Source organism: Fusarium redolens (genome assembly GCF_020744475.1).
Source record: "Fusarium redolens strain MPI-CAGE-AT-0023 chromosome Unknown BKA55scaffold_10, whole genome shotgun sequence".
Classification (NCBI taxonomy): Eukaryota; Fungi; Ascomycota; class Sordariomycetes; order Hypocreales; family Nectriaceae; genus Fusarium; species Fusarium redolens.
In genome coordinates, this window is record NW_025763673.1 from 1,561,800 (window position 1) to 1,588,771 (window position 26,972).

At 52.2% G+C, this 26,972-nt stretch overlaps 7 protein-coding genes across 7 annotated transcripts; 5 read left to right on the plus strand and 2 right to left on the minus strand.

The window, feature by feature from the left end:
* Positions 1–10,068: 10,068 nt before the first annotated feature.
* Positions 10,069–11,890, minus strand: BKA55DRAFT_676928 (uncharacterized protein). Its single transcript, XM_046198103.1, has 4 exons — positions 11,185–11,890; positions 10,754–11,122; positions 10,563–10,688; positions 10,069–10,503 (listed from the first exon to the last, which is right to left on the minus strand). The coding sequence occupies exons 1-4, from the start codon at positions 11,435–11,437 to the stop codon at positions 10,208–10,210; spliced, it is 1,044 nt and encodes a 347-aa protein (XP_046048210.1). The 5' UTR covers positions 11,438–11,890; the 3' UTR covers positions 10,069–10,207.
* Positions 11,891–12,934: 1,044 nt separating this feature from the next.
* On the minus strand, positions 12,935–13,558 carry BKA55DRAFT_458461 (uncharacterized protein; the record flags this gene model as incomplete). The annotated part of the gene is made up of 1 exon (XM_046186088.1): positions 12,935–13,558. A coding segment is annotated over one exon (624 nt), but the record flags the coding sequence as incomplete, so codon positions are not given.
* A 1,333-nt stretch (positions 13,559–14,891) lies between these two features.
* BKA55DRAFT_572604 (uncharacterized protein) lies at positions 14,892–15,677 on the plus strand. Its single transcript, XM_046193156.1, has 2 exons — positions 14,892–15,258; positions 15,323–15,677. Exons 1-2 carry the CDS (start codon positions 15,051–15,053, stop codon positions 15,331–15,333), a joined length of 219 nt encoding a protein of 72 aa, XP_046048212.1. The 5' UTR covers positions 14,892–15,050; the 3' UTR covers positions 15,334–15,677.
* Positions 15,678–15,973: 296 nt separating this feature from the next.
* BKA55DRAFT_595202 (uncharacterized protein) lies at positions 15,974–17,399 on the plus strand (the record flags this gene model as incomplete). Its single annotated transcript, XM_046195764.1, has 2 exons — positions 15,974–17,288; positions 17,386–17,399. The coding sequence occupies 2 exons, from the start codon at positions 15,974–15,976 to the stop codon at positions 17,397–17,399; spliced, it is 1,329 nt and encodes a 442-aa protein (XP_046048213.1).
* A 2,249-nt stretch (positions 17,400–19,648) lies between these two features.
* BKA55DRAFT_595203 (uncharacterized protein) lies at positions 19,649–20,461 on the plus strand (the record flags this gene model as incomplete). The annotated part of the gene is made up of 5 exons (XM_046195765.1): positions 19,649–19,762; positions 19,793–19,937; positions 19,991–20,043; positions 20,099–20,344; positions 20,396–20,461. The coding sequence occupies 5 exons, from the start codon at positions 19,649–19,651 to the stop codon at positions 20,459–20,461; spliced, it is 624 nt and encodes a 207-aa protein (XP_046048214.1).
* Positions 20,462–22,042: 1,581 nt separating this feature from the next.
* Positions 22,043–25,414, plus strand: BKA55DRAFT_70560 (uncharacterized protein). The gene is made up of 5 exons (XM_046200666.1): positions 22,043–22,474; positions 22,538–22,592; positions 22,658–23,164; positions 23,229–23,414; positions 23,464–25,414. The coding sequence occupies exons 1-5, from the start codon at positions 22,305–22,307 to the stop codon at positions 25,204–25,206; spliced, it is 2,661 nt and encodes an 886-aa protein (XP_046048215.1). The 5' UTR covers positions 22,043–22,304; the 3' UTR covers positions 25,207–25,414.
* BKA55DRAFT_70561 (uncharacterized protein) lies at positions 25,415–26,630 on the plus strand. Its single transcript, XM_046200668.1, has one exon. The coding sequence runs from the start codon at positions 25,623–25,625 to the stop codon at positions 26,343–26,345; it is 723 nt and encodes a 240-aa protein (XP_046048216.1). The 5' UTR covers positions 25,415–25,622; the 3' UTR covers positions 26,346–26,630.
* Positions 26,631–26,972: the final 342 nt, after the last annotated feature.

The following is a 26,972-nucleotide window of genomic DNA, read 5'->3' on the forward strand; positions in this document are numbered from 1 at the left end:
GCCCAATCTACCAGGGCTTCCATATTGAGAGCCCATCTGTTACGGTTGAGCGGTGTTATGGCACGCAAGCCAGCCTTGAAGGTGATCTGGGACCGGTCCACGAGCCTGGTGTTGAGCAGGTCAAAGTCCTCCCTAGTCTGGGTTCCGGCCCGTACTCTTTCCAAGAGAGCGCCCAGCTGTGGATCGTCCCGGGCGCGGACTTGCTCCTCGAGAAGGATGACGGTCTTGAACATCAGCCACAGGTTATGACCACGATGGTGAGCAATGGCCGCCTGTCCCGAAGAGGTCGTGTAAGTCGGATTCATCATCTGGTCCACCAGGAGACTTTTCTCAAGCACAGGGGCGAACTGATAGAAATCACCCATCAGGAGGACGACGGGAATACCGCCAAACGGCTTATCGGGGCAGTCGCGGAGGGCCTGGAGGCGACAGTTGGCCTGGAATAAAGTGGACCCCCCGAGCATGCTGACTTCGTCAATCACAAGTACCAACTTCTGCTTCCACCTCCATTTCTTCGCTTCCGAGAAGACTGGAGGCTCTCTTCCGTCGTTAGAATGGTGAATATCCAGTCCACAAGCCGAATGAAATGTCGTCCCGCCGATCTGAGCAGCCGCACTGCCGGACGTGCCGGTCACCTGGAGTTGATGCAGCTGGCCTCTAGCCACAAATACGTTCCGCAAAGCATCGACGATCCTGGACTTCCCAGTACCGCCTGGGCCACCAACGTATTGAAGGTTCTGACCGGCAGAGTCTGGATGGTCGACGTACTTGTCCAAGAACCGACAAATAAGCTGTAGCGCCATACTCTGCAAACCGTTGAGTGTATACGCGGAGGCGGCCTGAAGTCCCAGCTCCGTGAAACCTCCGACGGGACCCAGTTCAACAAGCATTCGAGGATTCTGTGCCTGCGAGGTTTCCAAATGTCTCGGAATGGGAATGTCTGCATCGCATTGTCGAACAAGCAGATCGTCAATGTCAGCGTTCCCAATGGAGGTTGTGCCACCTTGCACAACGCCCTCCATCTCGTTGAGCATCTGTAGATGCAGCAGATCCTGGGCCTTCGCCGCAGCCTGAACGTCATCGGCAGAAGGAACGGAGCATTGGCTTAAGATGCTGTGTTGACGATGGCGAATTTGCTGATAGAAATCGTCGTGACGTTGGATAAAAGGGCGGCGCTCTTCTATCGGGTTCTCCCGGTCAAGGTCTCGGATCAGACCTTGCAAGACCGGAGAGTCCTTTGTTGCGTCGGAATTGCGTACAGCATTTTGGAGAGTGCGGAAGAGGGCCGTATAGTTTTGGTAATGCTCTGCCATGGTCGGCTCTTCCATGGTCGGCTCATCATCACAGTTGCTTTCACCCAGGGGGAATTCTACGTCTACCGTGTCATCGCCTTCCGACCGGTTGGCCCAGAGCCGAGCATCCTTACGAGCATCCTCAGCCGACTTTCTGAGGAGAGAGATATTCGCGACGTGGGATCCCAAGCGAGGACACAGGTTAGCTGCGAAACTTTGCCATATGCCTGTGATATCGGGGTGGGTTTCGGAGAGGAATTTCTCCCATGGTACGAACAAGGCTGGATGGAGAACCGAATTCCTACACAGACTATCAGGGCAGCTTCGGGGGCGAGTGAACCAGGCAGGGAAAGATACCGTTTGAAGTACACTGGGTGGTCGTCCATGTGATCGTCGCTGATGAACCCTTGAAAGACTGGCACTGCGTATCCGGCGGGCTGACGAAGCTTTTGAATCCATTCGTGACATTCCGGGGGCCCCTGTAGCGCAATATGGACTTCATCCTCATCTCGACCACGACGGCGCTCCACGATGATCGTGGACATATAGTCGTAGAGGCACGTATCTCTCAGAACTGGGCCGCGATAAGCATAGGCGTCCAGGTACAGCAAGGTCCGGCCGTTTTGCCGAAACTGCGCTGTTTCCGATGGCTCTTCGGCGTCGATTTGCGTACAAGCCTGGCGACGGAGGTGTGGCCAGCGTCGGAAGATGGTCCAGTAAAGTGCTGTCAGGTTGATGTAGGACCAGTTTGGTACGTTAGTAAAGTCTGTTTGATAGCCGAGCAGAAAGTAGCAGACCTCTACGGCCGAAAGCTGCCTCTCAGAGAAAATTCGGTTCGCTGCCCTCATCAAAAACTGGCGGCTCTCATTCACCACGTCCTGACGCTGGGCATCTTGCTCGGAAAGACTTGGCCCCCCCAGCGACGCGGATTCACGGAGCTGCCGAAGAACATCAGATGCAAAGACGAGGCGTTTCCACATGGGCGTGTCTAATTTGGTGGCATAATTTGTGATGTAGAATACCATGGCCAATCCCTTCGTCTTAGTCAAGATCATAGAGAGGTCATGATTGTGGCGGAGGCCGACCGCCATTGCTTTGTTGTACCGGTTGACGAGCGCATGGTTCCGCCTCATGCTGAGCAGACCGTCCTCCGTGAACCCGGTGTTCTCGACGAGCTTCCAAGGGGCTTTGAACCGACAAGCCGTCGTTCTGTGTTGACCTGCGCCCTCTATAGCGAGTGCTTTCAGAGAATACTTGATACAGGTGTACGTATGCGAGTGCACCTGGCAACAGTAGGCAATGAAGTTGGACTCGTTGTCGAAAGCCCCTGAGAGAGTCACAGTGTTGTTCATGATCTCGTCAATCGGGTCGATTGGCTTTCTCTCCTTGCGGACGGCCCTTCCAGCTTCCTCATCCAGACATTCGTTAAATACAGAGTCCAGATAGCGAACCACTTGAGCACGGTATTCTCCCTCCTCATTTTTCGTCATATCGTCGATCAAGGAAGGCAACTCCATATTACCCTCCAACCAGAGTAGACCATGCAGATGGAGACTACCTCGGTCGTTCGTCTCAACGGTTGCGTAGTAATGGCTAATCTTCCCGTAAACTGATTCCTGGCCTGTCTTGACATATTTCTCAAAGAACAAGGAGACCTCTCGATGGAAGAAGATGGCAGCGCTGACCGGATCCATAATGCTAAGAGAAATTCTATCATATCTCCCACGGAGATCAATCAGAAGCTCCTTGGCTGCATCGCGATCATGAAGTCTGTGAATGGAGAGTTTCAACTTGACCGGATTGTTGATATCATTGGGATTGACAGTAATCCAGATGGCAGGTATACCTGTCCAGATGTTCAATGACTGTATCTTCCTCCGCATCAAGAGCCGGGTTTCGTTGGAGAGCGGCTGCGCGTGGCCAAATATGGACAGTTCGTGGAGCAAGAACAAGATATCCGGATCGGTCGTGGTCTTGGTGTCCTGCATTTCCTCCTGTGCTATTTTCAAGCGGTCCATCGTCAGGCGTCTACAGACCCGATCCAGTCTGTCGAAGGAGCCCTTTACCAGACGGACCATGCTGATTCTTCGGTTCGTGGATCGCAGGAGGATATTGAAGACCAAGAAACAAAAGATTGGGTGGACGGCAAACCGGCCCCCGTGTCGCTGCAACACGTACTTGGTCCAGTAGTTGAGCGAATGGTTGGTGCCACTCTGTGCGGAGCCCAAGGCGCCACGTGGATCGCCGTCTGGCAGACTGGGGCCCTTCGGGCCGCCCCTGCCCCAGGGGAAAAGTTTCGGAAAGGTTCGCGGGAAGAAATCCTCGTGTAGGCTGTCAGCGAAATCCGCGCCACGCTCGACCCGGATGAATGGCTGGTCACCCGCCGTATGGACCATCATACCGACGGGTTCGGCGTCATCATCGTGTCCGCCCGGACTCGTCCGCAAAGCCTCAGCTAAGAAGGACAGCTTGTCAGCCTCAGCGAATGTAGCAGGTCCGTCTAGAGGAAACATGCCGGACGCCGAGGTCTCGCACAGGGTATCATCGCCGTGGTCAACACTCCCTGGGTCAGGGGCAGATGTAAGTAGATCCTCAGGCGATTGGTGGGACTGTTCCACCAACTCGCTGTCGCCCGGTGGTGAGGCATCGTCGCTGGCATCTGGTTGCATGGAGGCGAGAAGCTCTTTAATGCTAGCGAAACCGGTCCCCTCTAATCCGCGATCAACATTTGGGACGATGGGGTCTGTGTGTGTCTTTTCCACGGCTGAGGGTTCCTCTCTTCGCATGCGCTCCATGAGAACGGCGGGAACGGCCGAGCCCTCGGCATACTGCCAGCCATGTATCTCATCCAGGTTAATCTCGATACCCCTATAGAGGGGATTGTTCTTCTGTAGCCACAAGAGAGCAGCAGTCACCCGAGACTTTCGCACCTGAAGAAGGGACCCCACTTCCGCCTGATTGGGTCTCTTGGCACCACTCCAAGAGACATGGATGTTCTCGATCGTCCGAAGAAGCGGGTGAGGCAGCACTGTGGTGACCAAGTCGTCTACGTTATTCGGAAACACGACAATGTGGCCCTTGATGTGCTTCCTGTAACTCGCACTCGACGGCGTCTTGTTATCAACAGTGAACTTCGTGATATAGCCAAAGGGGGCCTGGAGAGCGATCAGCCTCTCCTCGAGAGGAGAGAGGCCGTCGAGTTCTTTGGGATAACGATGCTCGCATCCTATATTCATGTTGTTGACGGAGCATGCCTTTGGCAGCTTCCCACGGTCGAAGCTACCGCGGCATTCGAGGCAAACATCGACCTGAGCGTCACCTGTCAGTGGCAGACACTTTTGGCACTCTTGAAGAGCCACTGTGGCTCGTAGGAGCGAGGAGGGCAAGTCCCTCCTCCACTGGATGGTAGTCACGTTGGCTAGCGCGCATTTTCTGTAACTGAAGGTGCAATGGGAAATAGGCAGTGTCCTCTCGTCTGCAAAAGCTGTATGGAACGATCTCGAAGTCTCGACTTGAAGGGCGAGCGGGACTTCCTTACACCAGGATCTCCTTAGCGATACGTCTTCCTTCACGCGAAAGCAGGAGTCCCGGTGTTGAAGAATTGTGTCAAGAGACAGTTGCTGATGTTGAGTAACCTCGTGCAGTAGTTTCGGCCTCTTCCGGCGGCTTCGGTCTCGGTCCGAGGGTGTCGGGGCCGGAAGTACGTCTTGCTGTATGCTATGCCGCTTGAGGGAAGGCGGTGTCCGGAGAGGAGAGGCTGGCTCAGGAGTCGTCGGTCCGGTAGCAACCCGCGTATGGACCCATTCACTGCGCCTGCGAGCCTGGTGGGGCCGATAGGGTCCGGGTCCACCGGTCCGACGTTCGGCGCGTCTACGGTCCAGGTCGTCCGATACACGGATGATTTCCTCGAGGGGCATTCTGAGCTTCGTGTTTCGGAGCTCCGACTCCATGACCCGCTGCGGCCGGGTGGTCCGCCGGGTGCGAGCCGTTGTATCAGTGTGCTGCCGATCTAGCCTCTCCAGAGTTTGGCGGACATCTTCTATCGGAAGGGGAGTTCGTCCTGGTGGAGGCATGATCCGAGTAAAAGTAACACGGACTATTATGTAGAAAGGATGAGACCTTGGATGTAAAAAGAGGAAACACCACCCTCAATCGACGCAGAGGTCGAGAGGGCGAAATAAGGCATTTGCCATCCCATCAATAGACTTTGAGAGAGAGGAGCAGAGACCTGAAGGAAGGGACTAACCCGCTGCGCAGCGGTAGTTTAGGTCCACGGAGTAGAAGCTTTGAAGCTTTCCGTAGGTGGCAACTTCGGAGAGGGTGCCAGAGGGGCGCTTCAAGATTACAACCACTCGAACCATGCGACAGAAATATCGCATGACGTTCAGACCGTCAATAACCGGCATGGAGGTTGCGCTCAAAGATGTTACGCTTGGCAGGTGACCGCATCTCGTAGTCAGCGGCGTCCAGCTGGCGCCAACAGTGTTGGTGTGAGTGGGATAATAAAAAGCAATATACAGAAGGGCTGACGGGCGATGGCATCATGAATCGCTCGAGACCAGAGAAAATTGTGCGGGGTGAAGGTTTTTGGAGCAGACCCTGGACAAAGTTCGGAACTGTTTTCCCGTCGGAATGTGGGGACCATTTGCGTATAAGAAGTCGAGCTCATCTCACGAAAGATCCAGAGATGATTCTGACAGACTACTTTCTCATCAAAACACTGTTGCGTGCCATGCAAGATTCAATCCCTGATGCCTCAAGGTCTAGGTTCCAGTAACGGGCAATCAAGGGCCCGTTTGTCGGGAGCGGCGCCAGGGCAGCCAGCTCTAAGCCCCCTGGGAGTGCAATTCTTCTCCAGCCTCGAAGGCTTAGAGATAGCTTCATCCACCGACCGGCAGCTTATCCGAGGGCACAATCTGATCGGTGCGGTCCGGCTGCAATTCGTCAAGGCGAGCTTCTTTGACGGAGGAGCAGGGGAGCACGGAGAGGTGCTCGATGAGATCGATGGAATCGACGTGCCACTCTCCATGCACGTGTACCCCTTCCCCCAAGCAGATGAGTGGGAAAACCAGTGGTTCTTCTTCGACATCCAGCTCCATCCGTATCAGCTACATTTCCGCCGTAGAGTCGAGGACGGTGAGGAGTCCATTATTGGAGGATGGGAAGACTCATATGCCAAGTTGGCCCAGGTTCGTGGACAGATGTGTGTTCAAGCGTATGTCGATGCCCTGTTTGAAAGCACCAATGTAGCAGAGACACAGGCCCATAAGTCAGAGGTCAGAATACTAACCGACACATCTTTTTAGCATCTCGATAAGGCCTCTCAGGCTTGCCAATGACTGCCTCCCGACCATAGCACCGCGCGCTACCTTCCACGGACCTGTCGACACCACGGCGTTCCGTTTCAAGGCTGGATCGTTGAGTAACAATCAGCTAAAATGCTGCGGCTTCATCCAATGCAGCACCTATCTCGTACCACCCCGTGACAAGGACCCGACATTCAGAGGCGGCCAGATGTTTCACATTCTAGCATACATGCCACACGATCAACAGCCCTGGAAAAGCCGGGTCGATTGGATGAAGGGCTTGCCTGAGGGCGGATTCGCATCTGGGAAGTGGATGTACGGAAGAGGCAGCATCGTTGGTGTCCTGAACCCGGCACTGTTACAGGAGGAGCTTCAACCTGGGCAAGATATCCTAGTTGTGCTCGTAGATGAGTTCAGCTTCACATCGAAGGCGACGCTCGAGGGCGCTACTGTGATGAGGAAGGCGTCCTCTCCACAGAAAGCAAAAGTCGACCTGGCAAAAAGACGAAACCCTTTCAGCAGCAGTCCGGACAACTCGCCACCCAAGCGCGCAAAAGATCCTTCTTCGACCAGGGGCATGAATGGTACAGGGAAAGAAATCAGGGACGGTGCATATATGCCTGTCGACCTGCGGCTCCAACAGGAACTAGCGGGCCATGAGAGGGATTCAATCTTGGTAGCAGGTTAGCATTCGACATGTCACCGCAAAGCGTTTTGCGGAGTAGAGCTAAGCACCAGACTAATACAGAAACGGAGACTTCACAGAGTCCGAGCCAATGAGACAAGATACATTCGCACCACCAGCCGAACGGGAAGGGCAACTCATGAAGCTACCACCGGAGGGCACCACGTACTCTTCTTTTCACGAAATGAGACAAGAGCTCGTTGAGTTCGCCAGATCACAAAGCTACGGTATTCGTATCTGTCGATCATTCCAAAAATTCTCAAGAATCACAGGAGACCCGGTCGCGAAGAAGAGAATGGTTTGGCAGTGTAACCGTGGAGGGAAGGGAGACTGTCCATTTTCATTCAACGCCGTGGAGGTCAAAATAGGAAGCGACCGGTGGGAAATAAGATATAAGAAGAACGAAAGCCAGCATGTTCATAACCATGGACCAAGCGGTGGATTTGTCATATGCCCTGAGCGAAAAGTGCGGAAATGATGCACGAAGAATTGACTCCTGTAAGACCATGATTTGGTGTCGGCATGAAAATCACAGCTCTTGTCCTCAATCGCTGGTTTTTTTTTTTCTTTCTTTATGTGTCACATGACCAGGTTCAAGTAGACGTATCAAGTAACGGGTCCTTGGTTAGCAAAAAAGGAAGAAAAAAAAATCGGCAAACGTCACTAAGAATGTCGTAGGACAAACCAATGTCTTGCTGACTCGATTACCCTGTATCTCTTTAAGTGGCAGAAGGCAACAAAACGGTCAAGACAGGGATATCAGGCCAATTAGATGAATTAATTCAGCCAATACAGGATCAGCTTGTATACAAAAGACCAATAACCAATAAGAATAAGTATAAAAAGCTAATAGCCAGTTAAAGTCAGGAAAAAAAGAGGCTATACTCTTATAGAAGTAGCTAAGCTACAAAGAAGTACAGGCTCTAATAGCTGCCTTTACATATAAAGCCTTTGTAGCCTTCTGGTACGTGGGGTCAAGTGGGTCAAGTGACCTTTTGTTGCCTTGTGCCACTCAAAGAAGAGATACACATCCAGCTGGGGCCCCAGTTTTTTCCCCAGGTTTTTTTTTTTTTTTCGGTGGTTGTTGTTGTTTGATTCCTGTGGCGCGAAGGTGATTGTGGCGCAGAAATTGTGGTGAAGCTGGCTAGCACGGACCACTCCGCGATCCGTGCTCGGGTAAGCAGGGCGAGGAAGAAAGAACCTTTTCGTTCCTCAAAGGCAAATGTGTCGTGGAGTGTCGTGGATTTAAACCCTGGCTCTCCCTGAGTTGATGTATCAGATTCAAGTAATATATTGATGGTTTCGAGTTCATTGTGCGTTGGCTGTTACAATCGACCGTCATTCCGAAAGTGAGAAAAGAACCAAAGGCGATCCTGCCGCCATCGCTAGAGAAGCTGTGGAGAATGTTGTCAATCGTCCCAAATCAAGATCTTGTTCATTTTCCAGTTGTGGTTCATGCTCCAGAGCTCATCGTCTTCTAGAGGCGGGAACCATGAAGTGGACTCCCATGGCTAGAAAGAGCGCCTTCATCTACGGCCGGATTTGTCACCAGACACAAACATTTCTGCGTTCGCCGAGGAAGATGTGACGTGCAAGCGAAGACCCCGTGGACTTGGAGGAGCCCACCGCGGATTGTCCGGGTGCATGGTAGGATGTGAGCTCCCAAATTAGTGCCATTCCATCTGTGTCTAGCCTGTTGACCAATTTTAGGGGGGGGGGTCTCGTGATTATTAATCCTGCCATTGCATCGCCCTTCAACAACCGGAAAGATTACTGATACTCAGGGCAGCTCGTCCCCTCGGCTCGGGGTTGACTAAGCGGAAGTCGTAACCCTGACTATGACCGTCTCCGTGAGATAATTGCACGAACTTCTCGGCCGGTCGTGGCGCTACCTTCCCTCAACCCGACCAACCGTGTAGGCTTGAATCGGCTCGAAACACACCACGTGCGTCGCTGGATGAGTTTCCAGCTCGGCCTTTAGCAGTTGGGTTCCCCTCCGGAGGAAGGAAAGGAGGACCGCTCTGACGTCTGTCAATGGCGACAGTGGTTAAACCCAACTAGTAGTTCCCAAATTTCCACCGCCCTCTCGGTCGGCTCTGGGTTCGTGCCATATGGCCTGCAAAGGTAACAATGACCCTAGGAAACCCCTTGCTCGGTCGTCAAGTCGCACCAGTTTTGACGTGGGTGGTGTTGACGTGATGCTCCGAGTCCTGAGGAGGAAACCTTGATTAATAATCGTCCAACGTGAGTTTGTTGACTGATTACGGATAGTGAATGAATTAATGAAATTTATTCCACCCGGGAGGACTAACCTCATAGGGCTACTGATTAGTGAACCTTTGGCTCTCGGCCGCCACGATCCCCTCTCGTCTTACCAAGCACAACACTGCACAGTGACTTCCATGCCCCGGCAGCGGCCTAACTCACGGAAACTCCGCAAGCACCCTCCTATGAATGAATGAAATCCATTACACCCTGGAGGAATTAATCGACACTGGGTGTGACTGTTGTGAGTGGAGCCCTTTTTAGGATTAGGCTCGGCCACCGTGTTTCTCGATAAAGGGTTTATTCTAGTTAGCAGCCCAGCTGCTGCTAACCCCGTTCTCCTCCTCGCCAGGAAGCCGGGTGGAGGGCTACTGTCTCAGAAGTTAAGGGTGCAACAGAGGGAGTGGGCAGAAGAGCTTGTCATATTGAGCTGCTTGATTCTATCCAAGGGACCGACGAAGGTCGGTCCCTTATACCTATGTTCAAACCGCCGATATCATAGGCAGCAGCCTGCTGCCTGATGCTATTTGTGGTCGTTCACTCTCATCGTGATCCTTGCCTCATTCCAACATCCTGTTTCGCTGCGACTACCCCGCCCTAAATTCGATCACGCAGCGAGATCGCGGGGCACTGTAGTCTCCTATCAATTATTCGGTATATCAGTACAGACCCTCGATGTTGGCCAAAATCGACTCCTCCAAGCTGGTCCAGCCCGGACGTCCCAGATCACGAAGCAGCTGCTCCGCCTTGCCCCGGGGTAGGATTTCATTGCCATCTACGCCGCCACTGAAGTTGTCGGGGAATTTCCTGTCAGGCACATGCTTGCGGAAAATGTCCAGAACAGTGTCCCAGTTGAATCGTCCAGCGAAAGCGAAGATGCGCTGGTCTTCTAGATTGGGCAGGACAGCTACCGCAACATGAAGCCTGCCGGTGTCATCAACATCGACAAAGTATTCTATTCATGTGTCAGCCGGACATGGCACACTCGCACGAAAGTGGAAAGGTGTTGCTTACGGGGCGTGACGCCTTCGTGGAATGGCGAAACTTCGCCCTTGAACAGACTAAGAGGCAGAAGGGAGCTGCTAGGATATCCCTGTTTCTCGCGGTCAAGGGATCTGCCGAAGTTAAAGTTGGGAAGGACTGATAATGCAATTAGTTGATGCACACACAACACGATGCCACTGCCACGAGCGCGAGAAGCTTACCCGTGTTCACGACCAGATCCGGACGCTTCTGGCGGTTCTCCTTGTGGAACTTCCAGACTTCCTTCTCGGCCTGGTTCTTGCTTGCGGCGTACGTCGTCATTCCACGCTCTGGGGTGTAAGGAGGGTCTGCCCAAGCTGCATCGACAATGAAGTCTGTCCAGGAGTCCTCGGTGATATTGGCCGGGGGAATATCCGGCGAAGAAATAACCGCAGCTGCCGAGGAGGATGTGAAGACGAACCGCTTCACGCTCGGTTCCTTGTACGCAGTCTCCAGGGCATTGACAGCAAAATCCACGGCGAAGGGAATGACCTTGTTTGGATCGGGATCGAACGACACGACGGAGGCAGTATGAGCGACCACGGTAGCACCTTTGCAAATGCAACGTTAGCTTCATGACCGATCGACCGTGGTAGCCTTTGGTGGAAATTACCTTTGACTGCTTCGTCCAACGCTCCCTTGGCAGCCAGATCGTCGACCTGGACAAGCTCAAAGCTGTCCCTCCCATAGTCCTTCCGGAAGAGCTCGAGTAGCCAGCTGAATTTCGTGGCATCCCGGACAGTGCCGCGAACCTTGTAGCCATATTCTAGGAACTGCTTAGCAATATGCGAGCCCAACAAACCGTTTGCTCCGGTGACTAGAACCAAGGATCCTTTGGGGACCACGACGTTGTCCAAAGGAGCCATTGTAGATAGAGTATGGGGGTCGATGAAGGGCAATTTATGCAGTTTGTGTTAGAGACGGGAGCTGAAAAGGGAGCTTCGTCGTATTATGTACTAGTAGTTCTCTAACATCCACTGGATGTCCGCAATTGTCGGCGGGCTTGCTAAGCCTCGAGCGGCACGATATTCGGCCTTTCCCGACTGGCGTACCGCTTTTCGATTTAGCTCCGGAGCACATTATGTAAACTCAGAGCGCAGGGTTTCGCCGAGTATGGTACCAGCAGACGTTGTTGACTAAGATCTCCGAGCGAAGCGGGAGCATTGAATGGATAAATGAAATTTATTCCGCCCGGGAGGACAAGTACGGAAGGCTATCCCTTCAATTGTCGAGGAGCTCCGGTCGGGTCACAGCAGGGGTTGGCAGCCAATAAAAAATGCATCGGATTAAAGGTACCTAGCCCCTCACCTATTTTAGCCTATGGTAGAAGTACCAGCAATCTCTCGAGTTACAAATCGCTACATCACACTGCTCACATCCCCAAACTGTCTGGCGCCTCCTTTTATTACGACTGACCAGCGCCAACGGCCTCCTTGAGCTTCTTGACCTTGGCTGCCCTAATTGAAGTCCCTGACAAGCGTGGCAATTCGACTTTTTCCCTCTTCGGACGTGCTTATGTTGTGCAACAGGCGTAAATTCGTCCCCAGCTCGGAAAAGCTGCCTCGATTGACTTTTCGGATGGAAGGCTTTAAAGACCTCGTTGTAAAGGCGTTCCCTCCACTTCTTCGGGTTAGTATAACGGCTCCAAGCCGGCTGGCCGTGTAGCTGTAAGAGGAAGCTGTTCACAAGGACCACATCTAATAAGAAGGTCCAAGCAATAGCCTGCCAAGCGCCCCGGCGGATTGGATGATCGTATCCTAGATATGACCTTCTTTGGTCGCCTCGGTCAACAGATCCTCCGGCACTTTTCGATGCTTCCCCTTGCTGTTCTTTTGCTGCAATTGCGCCTGCAGAGACTCAACGACTGTGGCGTTCGCGTTACCATCTGCCTCTTCAATTGCCGCATGGAGTGCCTCTTTGCTGGAGACGAAGAGAAACGCGTGGAGGCAGAGATTGATAATATGGCCTCCGCATCGAACACGGCGCTCACCGGGGTCCATTCCGACGCCAAACTCGTTCGCCAATGCCGTTGATAAAGCACGCAGGCAAGTGTCATTGGCGGTAGCGTTGTCAGATGTAAAGTAGCCAATGTTGTCTGCGATATCGAAATAGCGGATAGTGTCCAGCAAATGCCGTGACATTGTCTCTCCGGAGTGACTGTGCTGTACGTTTGGCAGACCTAATAGAGCCTCACGGAGTTCATACCGTGCATCAACCCATTGCCCACATATTCCGAGAAAGGCTTTGCGATGCGGCGATGACCATAGATCAATGCTAAAGTGGATTTGTGACTTTGCCGCCTGTAATTGAGCCTTGATGTTCTCGCGGTGTACGACGTATGACTGCTCGATATGAGCCAATACCGTAGTGCCTGATTGGATGAGGATCTCTTCAGCCATAGGGTTAATTGCGCCAAGAAGTGCTTGATATTCCGGCCAAGAGACACAGTTGAGTGGGAGACGGCGGCGTGTGATCAGCTGGATCTGGGCCTCATAGAATGCGTCAAGTTGTATCGTATTCCGTAGGATCGATTGTTCGCCACGGGATACTATCTCTCGATTCTTCCCTTCTGCGCGTGTGAATGCTACTTCAAGAGACTGTTGAAGTCTCTTCTTGGCTGCCCTTTCTTCACCATCAATGATAATACCGTGGTCCTTTCGCATATGTCGTTTGGCGCTTGTGGCCGAGACTGTTCGCCATGGCGGGTTGTGGCAATGCTGACAATACCACAGTCTCTGGTTATTCTGGTGTGTCTCTTCGTCTCCTTGAGGCACACGGAAGTGCTTCCAGGTTTCTGGAGTGCGTAGTTTACGTTTCTTCGGCTGCGATCGACGCGTAGACGCGGATGATGTGGGGGAAAAGGGGACGGAGAAAATTGACCGTTGTGAATGAGGCCGCTCAATTGCAGCGATGCTTGATTCTGGCGCCGGCGAGCTAAATTCTGCGTATTGAACGTCCTCTACGAATAGAGACGACCCGGGAGGCATGTTGACGCGTGGCATATCATTCAGTCTTTTTGAAACCTTTGGAGTGGTGCGCTCGAGACCATCTACCTAATGTTATGCCCGGCGAGGGGCACTTAATTAGGGCACTGCGCCAAACGCGAAAAGCGGACAGCCACACGCCGTGTCGCGTCAGCCTTTGCGCGCCATTTTGGCGTCTGATCAGAATTGATTCTTCGAGCTCGTCACTCAGCTCACGCAAGGTTGCGTCGTGGGAACTTCGAGGTTGAGCCATCATATGCAGTCAAAGGGAATCTGCGAAGTCGCTGTTTTGGTTTGGGCGCAGATCCAGGCGGACTGGACTTGGTGTACGATAGTCGGGTTTTGGTTGGGTGGCGCCAGTGGGGGTAAGGCGTAGATGACCTTTCTCGGCGTCGAAATGACAGCTGGGAAAGATAATTCCAACCAGGGTGGAATCAATGCCAGTAAGGTGCTCTCGCCAGGAGAACTTCAGCGACTATGCCTTCAACTTGCATGATGGATATTTTGTAGAGACCAGCGTGTTTGCTCGGAGATCAAGTGCATTGCGCAACAGATCGAGTGAGCCAATCTACCCTATCTCTTCAGTGCGCAAGGACCTCAGCACAGGTCTCGAGCACTGTCATCACACTTTCTTGGCATACAAGTGTTAAGAAAGTGGCCTGTCTACACCTAAATCCTTAACAAGTGCACAATAAACGCCTCAATTTGCGCTTTGCGCAGTCGCAAGCCGCGGCGATGGCTTCGTCTACGACGAACCCGCCCGCTGCTCCGGACCCCTTCGATCTGGGGATCCACACTCCCGCCAATCTGAACCGAGGAGCCCGTGCAGCCCTCTTGCAGAACAGCCCTGCGGCCGTGAACGGCACCATTGGTGTTTCACCCGGTCCCAGGCGGATGGCTCAGACACCATCCTCACCACTCAGTTACGGAGGCCGATAGGGAACACTGTTGCAAAACCCCCTGTCAGTTGTCTTTTGGGCCCCTTCTCCACTCTTAAGCCAGAAATCACCCCACACCTTATTAGTTCAGATACTTAGGCATGAGTATTAGAGTAGGTACTGCGGACCAGCAGCGGGCCCGCGCGGTACGTATCCGTCCCGCCCAAGCAACCCCCATCGCAAACGCTGCGAAGTAGCAACGGGCCCGCGCGACGTTCTAGAACCTCGACCTACACAATGTGGTCTAAGTAGTTTAGTTCTTTTCAAGCAATTCTTAGCGAGCGATACGGGATTGTAATCAACCTGATTTTCATTGGCTGTGGTTGTAAGTTGAACGGCGCTGTGCCGGATGATAATCACTTTGTCCAGCTTTAAAAGCAGTAGGGTTCCGTTTTTGACCGTCAAAAACCGTTTTTGACGGTCAAATTCCTAAAGGGGGTTTTTGGCGGTAATTTACGTCAAAAACCCTCCCGTTTTAGGCTTAGTTCCTAGCCATATTAGGATTAGTTAGTGCATGGAATAGGTTTAGTGCGTCATATCACCAATTCCCACCCGCGATGTCGAAAAGTAATAGACATGGAACTGTTACAATGAGTAAAGGCGGCCACCCTGAAACTCTTGGTGTTCATGAACACTTTGCAGCGGCCCCAATTCCTCCAGGAGCGGGTAAATTCACTCAACTTCGCGTTCGGTGCAAATATTGTTCTAAAACGATGAACTCTGTTCCTTCAGAGCGTTCTCTCAGTGCTGCGAACTACCTTCATTGTAAGCTTCGGAATCGGCTTAGTCCGCTTAGCACTGACCAAGTCACTTTCATCTATATGAATAGTCGGGTGTTAAAGAGCTTAAGACGGTCAAAGATAATCCGGCAGAACCGATGGCTGTCAAAAACTGGGAGACAGTTGATGTTGCTCGGTTGATGAAGGTAGAAAACACCTTCCAAGACTCCATTTTTGTGGATGGCTAGGGTTGGGAAGAGACCGATTTAGAAAATAGTGGAGAAGAAATGGACATCGGCCAATGAGAGGTTTTTGTCATGTAAAATACCTCGAGGTTTCTGACGTCAAAAACCTTGGTCAGATAGGTAAATTACCGTTCGGTAAATTACCTTGACGGAACCCTAAAAAGCAGTGGACGTGTATATGCTAGCGTCCCCTGTTCTATAGTCTCAAATTACAATTCAGAAACTCGCATTGCGAACCCATTTGAGTAACAGGCACAATTCTTGCATAACTCCAGTTGCCAACATCTATTTGTGAGCACACAGTGTGATATGCCAGCAGCGGCTTAGCGCAGTGTTCCCCGCGCCGGGTCAGCAGCGGACTAGCGCGGTGATCTCATGCTCAGGAGAGTCTAGTGATCATCATCCACCGTAGCAAAGGGCAACATTGTTATGGTTTGTAAACCATTAAATCTCGTTCCCAACGTCAGTTTGGTTCTTTTTTTGCTTCCATTTTCTTAACGTCTCTCTTGAAATAGAATGGCACCCCCAGACATCCCCCCAGAGTACGTCTACTGCGTTAAAGCTGGGAAGAAGCATCATGATCTCTTTACCACCATATACGCTGGCGAAAACTATTGTGGCCGTTGCGGCTTAGCTAACCCCTTTCAATCCCAACGCCGGGCCAGGTCCAGAACTCCAGCCCTTCCTGGCCCGTATGATGAGGTGGTTGAGGTGGATGACTCTCCGCCACACCCAGTCAGCCCGGCAAGTCAGCTTATGCGCGACAAACCAAAGCCAGTGTCATCTGCCGCTATTGGGTATGCACAACTACTCCCCAACGCAGTGTCTGTCCCCAATGGGGTGACTGCGAATACACGGGCACGCCAACATCCTTTCAAGCCGTCAAGCGGTCCTCCCCATCCGCAGTTCATGGCGATTGCCTCGGCGGCTAGTCAAGCCATTCAGAACACTAAAAGCAGCACCAGAAAGCCTACGAGGCAGCGTACTGGCTACCAATGGGTCCACATCAGTCTCCTACTCATGAGCTTGGAGACAAGGTACTTCAATGGTCTTGCGGTAGAGGTCCCAGAGACAGTGCTGCCTCTAAAAGATACGGTGATCAAGTTCAGCTCGGCAGACCTCCTTACCTGGCCCTCGTTCACTCAGACCTTATTCGAACACCTACATCCGCTCCCGAGCACCATAGACCCCACTAACCAAGAGCTTTGGAAGCTTTCTTACGCTTCGTCTTTCTCTGGAAAGAAAATCGTCACCGTTCCCAATACCGATAAGTTCACGACGCCCTCAAGCATGCTCACTTCTGGGCACTTTTCGAACAACCAAGCGGGCCAGTTAAAGGTGCTCGTCGTCCTGACATCGACAGACGTGGGTGACAAGCAGGAGCCAATCACACCGCTAAGGCCAGACGAATACTCAACACCGGCCAAGGACGGCAAGAAACGGAAGGTCAAACAGGAGGATTCGAGCCCAGCTCCTGGGCTCAAGAAACGTATCAAGCAAGAGAGGCAGATCAATCAGGGCAATGGTACGAAGAACAGGGAACAGGTCAAGCAGGAACAGGCAGTTCCAGCTCCCACCTACCTGAACTTGGCGTATGAGGACCGTAACGATATCCTCGACAACATCGTGGTGAAGGGGGATGTGGTTGACCTCAGCGAATCCGAAGACGCGGTCACCGATCTAATGCTTGATAGCGTCTCTGATGGGGAGGGAGACGAGCGTGATGCAGACCAAGAGGACGAGGTCGACTGTTCGAGCGAGACAAGTCTTTTCAAGGAGTTCGTATGCAACCAGACTAAGTTCTTGCCTATCGAAATACTGATCTCAGCAGGTAAGCCCGCACTCGGCAGTCATCCCTGACTCCATCGAAGGAGCCCAAACCCAACAATACGCGGATGGTGCTGTTGAAGGACTGCCCCCCCGCCCAGTCTACACGTTTTAGAGGCACAAAGATTCCCATGACCTTTGCCTCTCGACCCAGAAAAAGGAAGGATTGACTACTCGGGTTCCCCATCAGACCGGTCACCATCCTCCCCATCATCACTTACTTCCTCGATGTCATTTCCTTCTTCGTCTTCAACACTAAACTCAACAAGTGGCTGTTCTGCTGGTTCCCCATCTTCCAATTCGTCTTGCCGGGCTTGATTTGCTCGTGCAAGTAATGCTCCCTATATGTAGTTACATAATTTAATGCGCAGACAGACGCGGTAGCTTACATATTCAGCAACTCCCCCAGTTGAAGCCCTACGGTACGCCAGCACAGGTGGTTGTCTACTTTCGATGTGTTGAATGATCCTGTCTCGAAGGGCAAGGTAGAAGCGCTTGAAAGGACGCAGCTTATCAGGGTCCTGGTGATTGCCGAGGACTACGTCATCGTAGCCCATTTCTGCGAGGACATCGCGGCATCACTCCTTCGTCTCTGGCTCTAGACATGTGCTGATATCGATACCAGCCAGGGGTCGTAGCATTTCGCTTAGAACCTGGCGGTCGATAGGGATCCCCCAATTGCAGGCCTTGTCTGGGTCAGGGTAATGATAATTCATCCAGGGCTGGCCGTGGACAACGTGGGGACGGTTCTTCTGGAGGCGTATTTTGTGTAGATTCCACGCTTCGACGAAGTCGAAGAGCTCTTGACGCAGTACACCTTCAAAGACAGCGTAGATAGCAATCTGGTCCTCAAGCATGCTGCCGTCAAAATCCTCATCCCTAGCAAGCTCTCCAAAGTAGTCTACCCACTGTCGGGAACAGACGTGAAGCATGCGTTCCCACCAACCTTCGATTTTGACATTCTTCGTACTCGGTGCCGCCTTGTAGGAATCCTTCAATCGTTTGCCCTGCTGGAAGACCTGCCCATTCCATTCCACGCATCCGCCTGCAGCCAAAGCAAAGTTCCAGTGGGCTGCTGCGACTAATGGCGTTTCACTGCCCCGGTCTGCTTGAAGAAACCACGGGCGGAAGCCATAGGTGTCGCATGCAGCCAAATACTGCTTCAATACACTCAAGGCGGTTGTAGCAGAGTGGCCAACATAGAACCAGATAATGTTGCGTGAGTAGGCATCGATTGCGGCGTATATCTCGAATCCATACGCCTTGAGCTTGTCGTGGCCGTCAATACACCACTGGTAGTTTGGCCCCGGGACAAGGAACTGTCCTTTCTTCCTCCGCATCATCCTTTTGCGCATCTCAACCTCGTTTGGGAACATAATTTTGTACATCTCAAAGAGGGGATCTCTTGGTACCCAGAGCTGCTGTTGCTGGCGCAGATATGGCTGGAGAAACCTTCTGCCGTATCCTGCAATGGCATTAGACCGCTGCGCCATCTCGACAATAACCTGCTCTGTCTTCTCCAATAAGGCAAGGCGTTCTTCATCGCTATTGATGCGACGAACCCAGCGGCGGTCCGGGTGAAGTCTGATCCGTTTTAAACCTCTTTTGGTGATGGGCCAGCCTTGTCTCTGAAGGACACTCAAGGTCTGCTTTTCGGTAAGACCAACGCGGAAGATAAGGTCGCGGATAGCTTCTATAAGCTCAGGCGTCTCAATGGTACGTGATTGCTGACGCGGAAGTCCCCAGCTGGCCATCCGCCGGGAGATTGTGCTGAGGTCGACAGCGATTTGGTGACGCTTCCGGAGCTTATGCCTGATCTTGCTTCGCGAGGCGCCATTGAGGTACAGAAAGGTGATATAGTCACGGTACTGATCGATGGGACTAGGTGGCCGTGCCATGGCGTTGGAGGTGAATATGTAGGCAGGGGCGATCTCTTGGTGTTGGAAAAGGTGGACTGTTAAGACGGAGCCCCTATTTAAGCAAGGCGAATTGGCTAATTTGCACTGCCCCGCAGCGGCTCAACCGCTGGCCCGGTGCGGACTGGGCAACCAGTGAATGAGACGAAATGCAATGCCACTATTTATTGGGGAATGTGGAACAATTAGGACCCCACCTTTGGAAGTGACTGCAAGTTTTTAAAAAAAACACCAAATCCCTTTCAACCTCTTTCCTCCCTCTCCTTCTCCACCATGTGCCTGAGAAGTGTGCTTGGATCCTCGCCTTCAAAGTACAACTTTGATATACTTATTTAGCTTGGACCCCCTGCGCTAGTATCATCGCCAAATATATTGAGCGGCCTCCGACGAGCACCGCTCTCGTAGCGAATAAGCTGGTAATCAGCAGCGCCATCGCTGTCGATCCCCGATGTCTGGAACGGCCGTCTCTGTCTCGGCGGATGAGGATCCCTCCCAGAACCAAAGCAGCAAGGACAAAGGAAAGGTCCAGCCTAGCGGCCGCAAATTCGCGGGCAGAATTATGGTAAATTCAGTCAGCTGCTATACAGCCGAGACCGCTACTAACATTCTGTTTGAACAGAAGAAGGAGAAGCAAAAGAAGAAGGCCCCTCCCATTGGCTCTGCGCGTGACTTCCCCTGCCGCCCCTGCGTTACTCGCGCCACCAAGAGCCCAGGGTATGGGTACGCCTCCCAGGACAGTAAGTAGCTTGTTTTGCTATTTAAGCTTGCCAGGCCAACATATATGGGATAGATACTGGTGCCGCTTGCTGGGCCTGCGCAAAGAATGGTCATACCTGTAGGCCTGTAAGTAGTCTTCTCCAGCTCTCGGCTAGTGAGCTGCTAATTAGCTGCTATCTAGGTCCCTCCTGGTGCAGTCGCTGCTGTGCGTGCCTTTTGGGAGCTGAACCGGCAGATTGACGATATGAACGAGGATCCTTGCGATGCCTGGCGATCCGCCGCCCAGCGTGCAGCACAGCAGCTTCGTGCCTGCAGTGCCGCTCCAGCTCCGGCTCTGGCTCCACGTGGTGAGGCAGATGGGAAGACTCTCGAGGAGCGAAAGGTTGCAGCGTTGGAGGCTATTGCTGAGGCTGCTCGGCTCTGGACTGTAGGTGAATCAAACTCGCCAGCTAAGTTCCACTATTAACTTAACGCCTAGCAACTTAACAAGCTAGACGAGGAGAGCGTGGAGGAGGATGAAGATGGAGAGGACGAAGGTAACTAAGCCTTGATTATCGTCCGATGTGGAGGGTGGTTAAGGGGCCTTTATATCCATCGTACAACGAAGCTGCTCTTCGCTGGTCCGCTGCGACCCCGCTGCTGTTGCCGAACCTACTCTTGCGTCTCAAACTAAAGGAATCACGGTCCTAAGGTACATGCCTCAATGTACTGTGGGGCCCTCAATGCATTCGCGCTAACCCATTTTGTCAGTTGCAGCGTGCTTTTTGGGTTTTGCAACAGTGACCTCTATAGGCTGCCGCACAGGCTATCGAAGCCGCTGTGAGGACAAGAAAGAAGGACGAGAGATGGAGATGCGCAGCGGTGATTAGAGGGGCTAGGAACACCAACATCATCAAGGTAATCTGTACAGAGCCGGCAAAGCAGCATCTGATACACCTCGTTCAAGTGCATGCATTCCTCCATTATTACCGGTAGATGTTCACTTTGAGTTTGTTTATGCGCTAATCAACAAGCAACTTCGGCGTTAGCTAATCCCAAGTTGACGCTGGCTAATCCTAAGCACCAATCAGCGACTCGGCTTCGACTAAAACGATAAGCGCTAAATTTGTTGGCCTCGCAACCCTGTTTTGGTGGACGATTTGGACCAAATCGCCTGCAAATAGCACCTAGGGTCAAATGAGGGCAAAGGGTCAGAAAAGAAGCCCCCTGAAGGAGACTGACGGCAACAAGAGGAACCTTTGCAAGCAGACTTGGTACGGCTGCAAATTGTGCAACGTTGCGATTTGTAAGAACCAATATTGTTGGGATTTCTATCATCATATGATTTAGGTGGCGAATTATGTACCCTCAATTTTGCGCATTTTAATTGGCTCGGACCCCTCCTCGTGACCGGCCCTTGCGCTCTGGGGAGATACGAGACCGTTCTAAACCCAAGTGATCTCTTGTTTATCCCAGCGATGTGATTTCATACTGCCAGCCCAACTAAGGACCTCAGCATTACAGTCAATGTTTTCTTCCGCGATCTCGACAGCGGTTACTCAACAGGTAGAGATGTGTACGGAAACCGGGATTTGGCAGCGTACGAGAAGGGACGACAAGACATCAGCCGAATCGCAAGAGCTTTGGCCGCCTAGAGCAGACTGGTGAACGGACCTGGATGGCCGGAGATGGAGGATGAGAGACTTTATGGTCGTCCATACACACCTGTTTATGGCTCGAGAAGCTACGTTTCACTCAACCGACGCCATCCTTCGGGGATAGAACCCTGCTCGGGGTTTTTTTTTAAACTCAATGCTCCAGATAGAGTTCGATCCAATCAGACGGACGCTTGGCGGCTAAAGTCAATGGACCAACCAAATTAAGTGACAAAAGCACTCGCCTGTTACGAGGTCAGAGCGCGCCAAAAACATCATAATTACGCTTATGCTTGCATACTACGGACGCATCTCTCAAATAGGAGGGTTACTCCCTGTCCAAGACTCGGGACCATCAAGAGAAATCGCACTTGCAAGCTAGCACTGACGGCCCTCGGTTGAGCGCCAAGCATCGCCCAGCCCCCTTCAATGTCCACGTCTCGTCTCTTAGTGGTGATCAGAGAGCAGGTTCTCACCTTGCATATGCCTCTCCCTTGTGGTGAATCCGGAGGCCCCAACTGCTGAGTGGACAACCAGCTCAGATCAGGTAGATCGTGAATGCGTATCCGTAGTGGCTAGGGCCTATATGGCAAACCCCACTAGAAAAAACCCGCAGGTGCTCGGTCCTTACTATGTAGGTGTCAGTTAAGAACCTCTGTTGTCCCAGATGTCTTTTGCTTCCCACCCAAGACACTTCTTTTCACCAAACACGGTGGCAGCAACTCGTCGTTGCTCCCCCGCACGTCTGCCTCCATGGCCACCATGTCTACCGAAGAGTTGCTCCATCGGTATCAAGGCCATATTGTGCCTCAAAGCTACAACGCTAGCTTCGTTGCTCTGAGCTACGTAGTCAGCCTCGTCGGTGCTGGTTCAACCCTCGAGCTCATCAACCGACGAACCGGTCTTCGAGGCCTTTTCAACCAGTATGTCTTTGCCTTGGAACCACATGCCAAGATTTCGTCAGAAAAGGGCCCTAACTGAAACAGTCTGCTACTCATGAGCTCAGCCGTCACAATGGGTGGAGTATCCATCTGGTGTATGGTGAGTGGTGTTCCGTTTCGTACTTGACTCCTCGACATATACTCATCGCCGTCTTATTTGAATAGCATTTCATCGGTAACAGAGCCATCGACCTCGCCGATGGACAGCCGGAGCTGCAAGTAGCTTATTCCGGCGGCTTCACTGCTATATCATTCTTCGTCCCAATCCTGGTTCTTCTCGCTTCCTTCATGGCTGTCGGTACCAACAACGCCGTCTCGTGGTGGAGACTCATAGCCGGTGGCTTCCTCTGTGGAACTGCGGTATGTGGGATGCACTACCTCGGCAATGCCTCCATCAACAACTACACATGTGTGTATCAGCCAGCATACGTTATAGGGTCCGCCATTATCGCTATAGTCGTGAGCAACGTCGCCTTGGCCATGTTCTTCGTGTTTCGAGCTATGTGGGTGAATGCATGGTGGAAGCGAGTCATCGCGACCATTGTACTTGCTGGAGCAGTTTCTGGAATGCATTGGTGTGCTTCTGTAGGAACTCGATATCGGCTAAAGAGGATCAGGCCTAATGGCAACGAGCCGTCGGGAACAGGCACAGTTGTTGTCGTCATTTGCATGGTAAGTGCATGAATTCTTCGAGTCTTTAGGGGGTTCGATAGAAGATCCTGCTAACATACACCAGTCGCTGGGAGCCTGCTTTATCATTGGCACCTCAGCGATTCTTCACGCAAGAAACATAAGAAGATCCGCCCTTCGCGCCCAGCAGATCACACTTGCAGCAGCAATCTTTGATAACGGAGGAAGGATTCTCGTCGACCCTGATGGATGTATCCCAAGCACTGTGGTGACCGACTCTTTTTTGGAAAAGGTGAGACCAGATTCCAATCAAATTTCAGAGTTGATGCTAAACAAAGTAGAACTCAAAGGAAGGATTCAACATTGGTCACCCGCTATTTCATTGGATGTACCAAGCATCAACAAACTGGAACATGATCTGGAGTCTCATGGGAGGCATGAGACAACATGTATCACAGTTGCCGCACTCCCGTACTCATAAAGATGGACGACGAGGCATCCAACTTGTGAGTGAACATGGCGAGACCATCGACAGTTACGACATGATCTTCAGGGAACTTTTCTGTCTTGCCGCCGCTGCCCTTGCTGGCCGACTTCGAGAAGATTTAACATCAATTGGAGTTCTGTGGGATCAGATTCTGCCGACAGGTGCGATTGGTAGGCGGCCTCGGACTCAACTGCGCAAACAATCCAACGCCGGGCTAGGTTTGGAAGGTACCGGTAGCGGCGTCAATGGGGAAATCCACAGCAGTCTGAATATCACCGAAAAAAGTCAGCATATGCAAAATCACGATTACGGTCGTGGATCACTAATGTTTCTCGTCCGCCGCTCCGAGTCGGATCGCGATACTGAGCGATTGATATCAACCGGCTACCGTTTTGCTGAGTTGCATCAAGTTAGCGACCTCATCAAATCGAGCATGCAGATCCAAAGTTTCGAATTCGACACCAAGCTGAGGGAAATGGCGATTTACACGAGCGAACACAACCATATTCACCAAGGAACCCATCTAGGCTTCTTTGCGATCCGAGCCCGTGTCAGTTCTAGCTTTGAAGTCCTCGTAAGAAAAGGCGCACGTCATCTGCTTCCAACTATGCCCTTCCCATTCAAGAACCTTGAAGATTGGCATATGCACTACCTCAGCAAATTTGAGAACGTGCCGGTATTCAAGATTGTAGAGAAATGCAAGGAGGATTCGAAGCGCAGTGACCGAGAGGCCGAGTTCGCCGGGCAGATCGCAGATACCATCAAGGCTTTGCGGGAATGGACCCGGGAGCCCTTACTCGAGGATGCGATTCTTACATCGACAACATTCCGGATCCCCTGCCGTGGAGATGAAAAGCGAGCAGAAGCGACGATGATAGCAATGCGGCTTGTGATTCCCATCCATTCAGTATTGTCGAGCCCCAACTGCGAGTTTGTGCCCCTGAGCTTCTTCAGAATGCGGCAAGTGTCGACCCAGTCTTATCAGGAGTTCACTCAAGGGGTGCACCAAGAGTTCGGGCACATCACAAAGACAGCGGGTCGCTGTGAAGGCTCTCAAGATGGCACAAATCCCTCTTCGTCCAATCGGCCAGCGATTGGACGGTCGGATACATCTCGACGTATTCGGACCGGGGGAAAGTCTATATCAAATATTGCTGGACATCGAATTTCGTCGATTAGCTCGACACAATCCAGCTCGACCATCAATCTTTGCTCGCCGCGGGGCGATAACCGAACCCAATCGATTGATTCAACAGAGGGGTCAGGAACATATTTACCTCGACAGGAACCACTCCAGACAGTGCCATCATACCGCAGCATCATGATGTTTCAAGAGATCAACATGGATGTGCAAGAAGGAAATGAAACAGCTGGAAGGAAGCCTAGCAACGGTTCCGAAGCTGACACCATAACAATCGAGAAAACAATCTCCAAGCAGTTGCCAGCAGCAGGTATCGAGCTGCAGTCAATGAGTCATTTTGGAACCAATGATATTGGTACGCAGCTATCCAACGACATTGAAGCTGGTAAAGGGGGCCACAGTTATGTTACATGCTTTGTCGATGTTTTATTTGCAAAGACGGTAGGGAGCCGTTAGGAGATGGATGCGAAGATGCGAAGCCTTGTCTGTGTCGCCTTGTAATGTATGCATGTGCAACTCTGTATATATTTCTTGTTACTTTTGTGCCCTGATGAAGTGCTCATCGGGAGGCCTTGCAACAGGCTGGATGGCTCCTTAAATGGCGTTGGTTTTCCAATTTGATGGATTGTTGGGTATAAAACATACTTGGTGCGTACGTGGGCTCAGTTGCGATGTAGATTCATAATGGAGCAATCAGCAATGGAACTATTGACATGTCTTGTTGCGGGTTTGACATTGACATTGGAACGGATGTGTGATAAGTGATGGTGTTACTTTGGGGAAGCAAGGGAAGGAAAGGAATGTAATCGATCCTAATCATTGATGGGGAGAGTGAACTACCCCGCAAGAGCTGTGTCGAGCTGTGCGAGCACATGCCACCATCTACGCCCACGGATACGCTGTTCTACACCATCGACACGTCGCCTATTGGCGAAGAGAAAAAAGCTAAGTCACAAGTTAGGGAGGTCCGTCTAGCGATCGAAGAGAAGGTGCGGGCAAGGGACGGCCGACAGAGCTGGAGGTGTGCAGCCGTAATAAAAGATACAAGGAACGCAGACCGCATCAAGGTGGTGTGCCGGGACGAGGCGGAAATGCAACTTGTCAGAGAAGTGGCAGAGAAAGCTGTTGTCAAGGGCACGAGAGTCATCCGAGACCAGCTATACCCCGTCAAGGTCGATGGCACAAATAGAACTGCGGTACTAGACTCATCCGGCGAGGTGCTGCCAGGTACGACGGAGGCACCGAATAGTCACAGAAATTGGATCAAGTTTTGCCCGATAAAGAGATATGCGATGCAGTGGCCGGTCCGCAGTATGCTTTGGATCCGCAGCGATCTAGAGGCGGAGCAGGTGCCGATAGCTTCGGCCGACCTTATGGGAGCAATACTATGCTGGCCCGATCGGGAAGTCTTGGTGGTATTGGTATATGTGGGAGGAAAAGACGACTATGCCTTGCACACAGCCACGATGCATCTGCATACGATGATAGCGAACTTCCGCAACAACACCGGCAAAAAAACGGACGTCGTTCTGGCGGGCGACTTCAATCGCCATGACCAGCTCTGGGGAGGAGATGAGATGACGGGCAGGAGATGAGATGACGGGCAGGAGACAAGGTGAAGGGGGGCCGATCATCGACCTCATGGATGAGTACAGGCTACTCAGCCTTCTACCACGAGGGACGAAGACGTGGGAAGAGCCGGGTTGTGAGATCACGATTGACTTGATGCTTACATCCACTGAGCTGGCAGAAGAGGTGGTTCACTGCGGCATGCATCTGACCGAGCATGGGTCAGATCACAGGGCCATCCAGAGCGAGTTTGATCTCACGACGCCGGAGAGAACAACGGACTCGAGGCTGCTGTTCAAGAACGCAGCATGGAATGCGATCCAGGCGAGAGTGCAGGACAGGCTCGCACCACTCACTTGGTGGCGGCGGAGTTCAGGAACAGACGAATAGGTTGATGGAGGTGGTCCTTGACACGATTCACAAACTGGTACCTAGGGCAAAGCCATCGCCGTACGCGAAGGGATGGTGGACGACCGACCTCACACAGCTTCGAAGAACCTACACATTCTGAAGAAATCTGGCGAAGACCCAGTGCTGCGCAGGCCACAGACTGGACAACTTAGAAAATAGAGCCAAGGAAGCAGCCAAAGAGTATCATGACACTATCAAAAGGCAAAAGAAGGCCTACTGGGATGACTTCCTGGCAGGTGGCA

What these genes read in the sequence shown, in the direction of transcription:
- BKA55DRAFT_70560 (XM_046200666.1), top strand. Translation starts at nt 22,305, where the DNA reads ATGGCCACCATGTCTACCGAAGAGTTGCTCCATCGGTATCAAGGCCAT. An exon ending in CTTCGAGGCCTTTTCAACCA is followed by an intron (nt 22,475 to 22,537) that starts GTATGTCTTTGC and finishes TAACTGAAACAG; the next exon opens with TCTGCTACTCATGAGCTCAG. An exon ending in GAGTATCCATCTGGTGTATG is followed by an intron (nt 22,593 to 22,657) that starts GTGAGTGGTGTT and finishes TTATTTGAATAG; the next exon opens with CATTTCATCGGTAACAGAGC.
- BKA55DRAFT_70561 (XM_046200668.1), top strand. Translation starts at nt 25,623, where the DNA reads ATGCCACCATCTACGCCCACGGATACGCTGTTCTACACCATCGACACG.
- BKA55DRAFT_572604 (XM_046193156.1), top strand. Translation starts at nt 15,051, where the DNA reads ATGTCGAAAAGTAATAGACATGGAACTGTTACAATGAGTAAAGGCGGC.
- BKA55DRAFT_676928 (XM_046198103.1), bottom strand. Translation starts at nt 11,437, where the DNA reads ATGGCTCCTTTGGACAACGTCGTGGTCCCCAAAGGATCCTTGGTTCTA. An exon ending in GTTGGACGAAGCAGTCAAAG is followed by an intron (nt 11,123 to 11,184) that starts GTAATTTCCACC and finishes GCATTTGCAAAG; the next exon opens with GTGCTACCGTGGTCGCTCAT. An exon ending in GGATCTGGTCGTGAACACGG is followed by an intron (nt 10,689 to 10,753) that starts GTAAGCTTCTCG and finishes TTGCATTATCAG; the next exon opens with TCCTTCCCAACTTTAACTTC.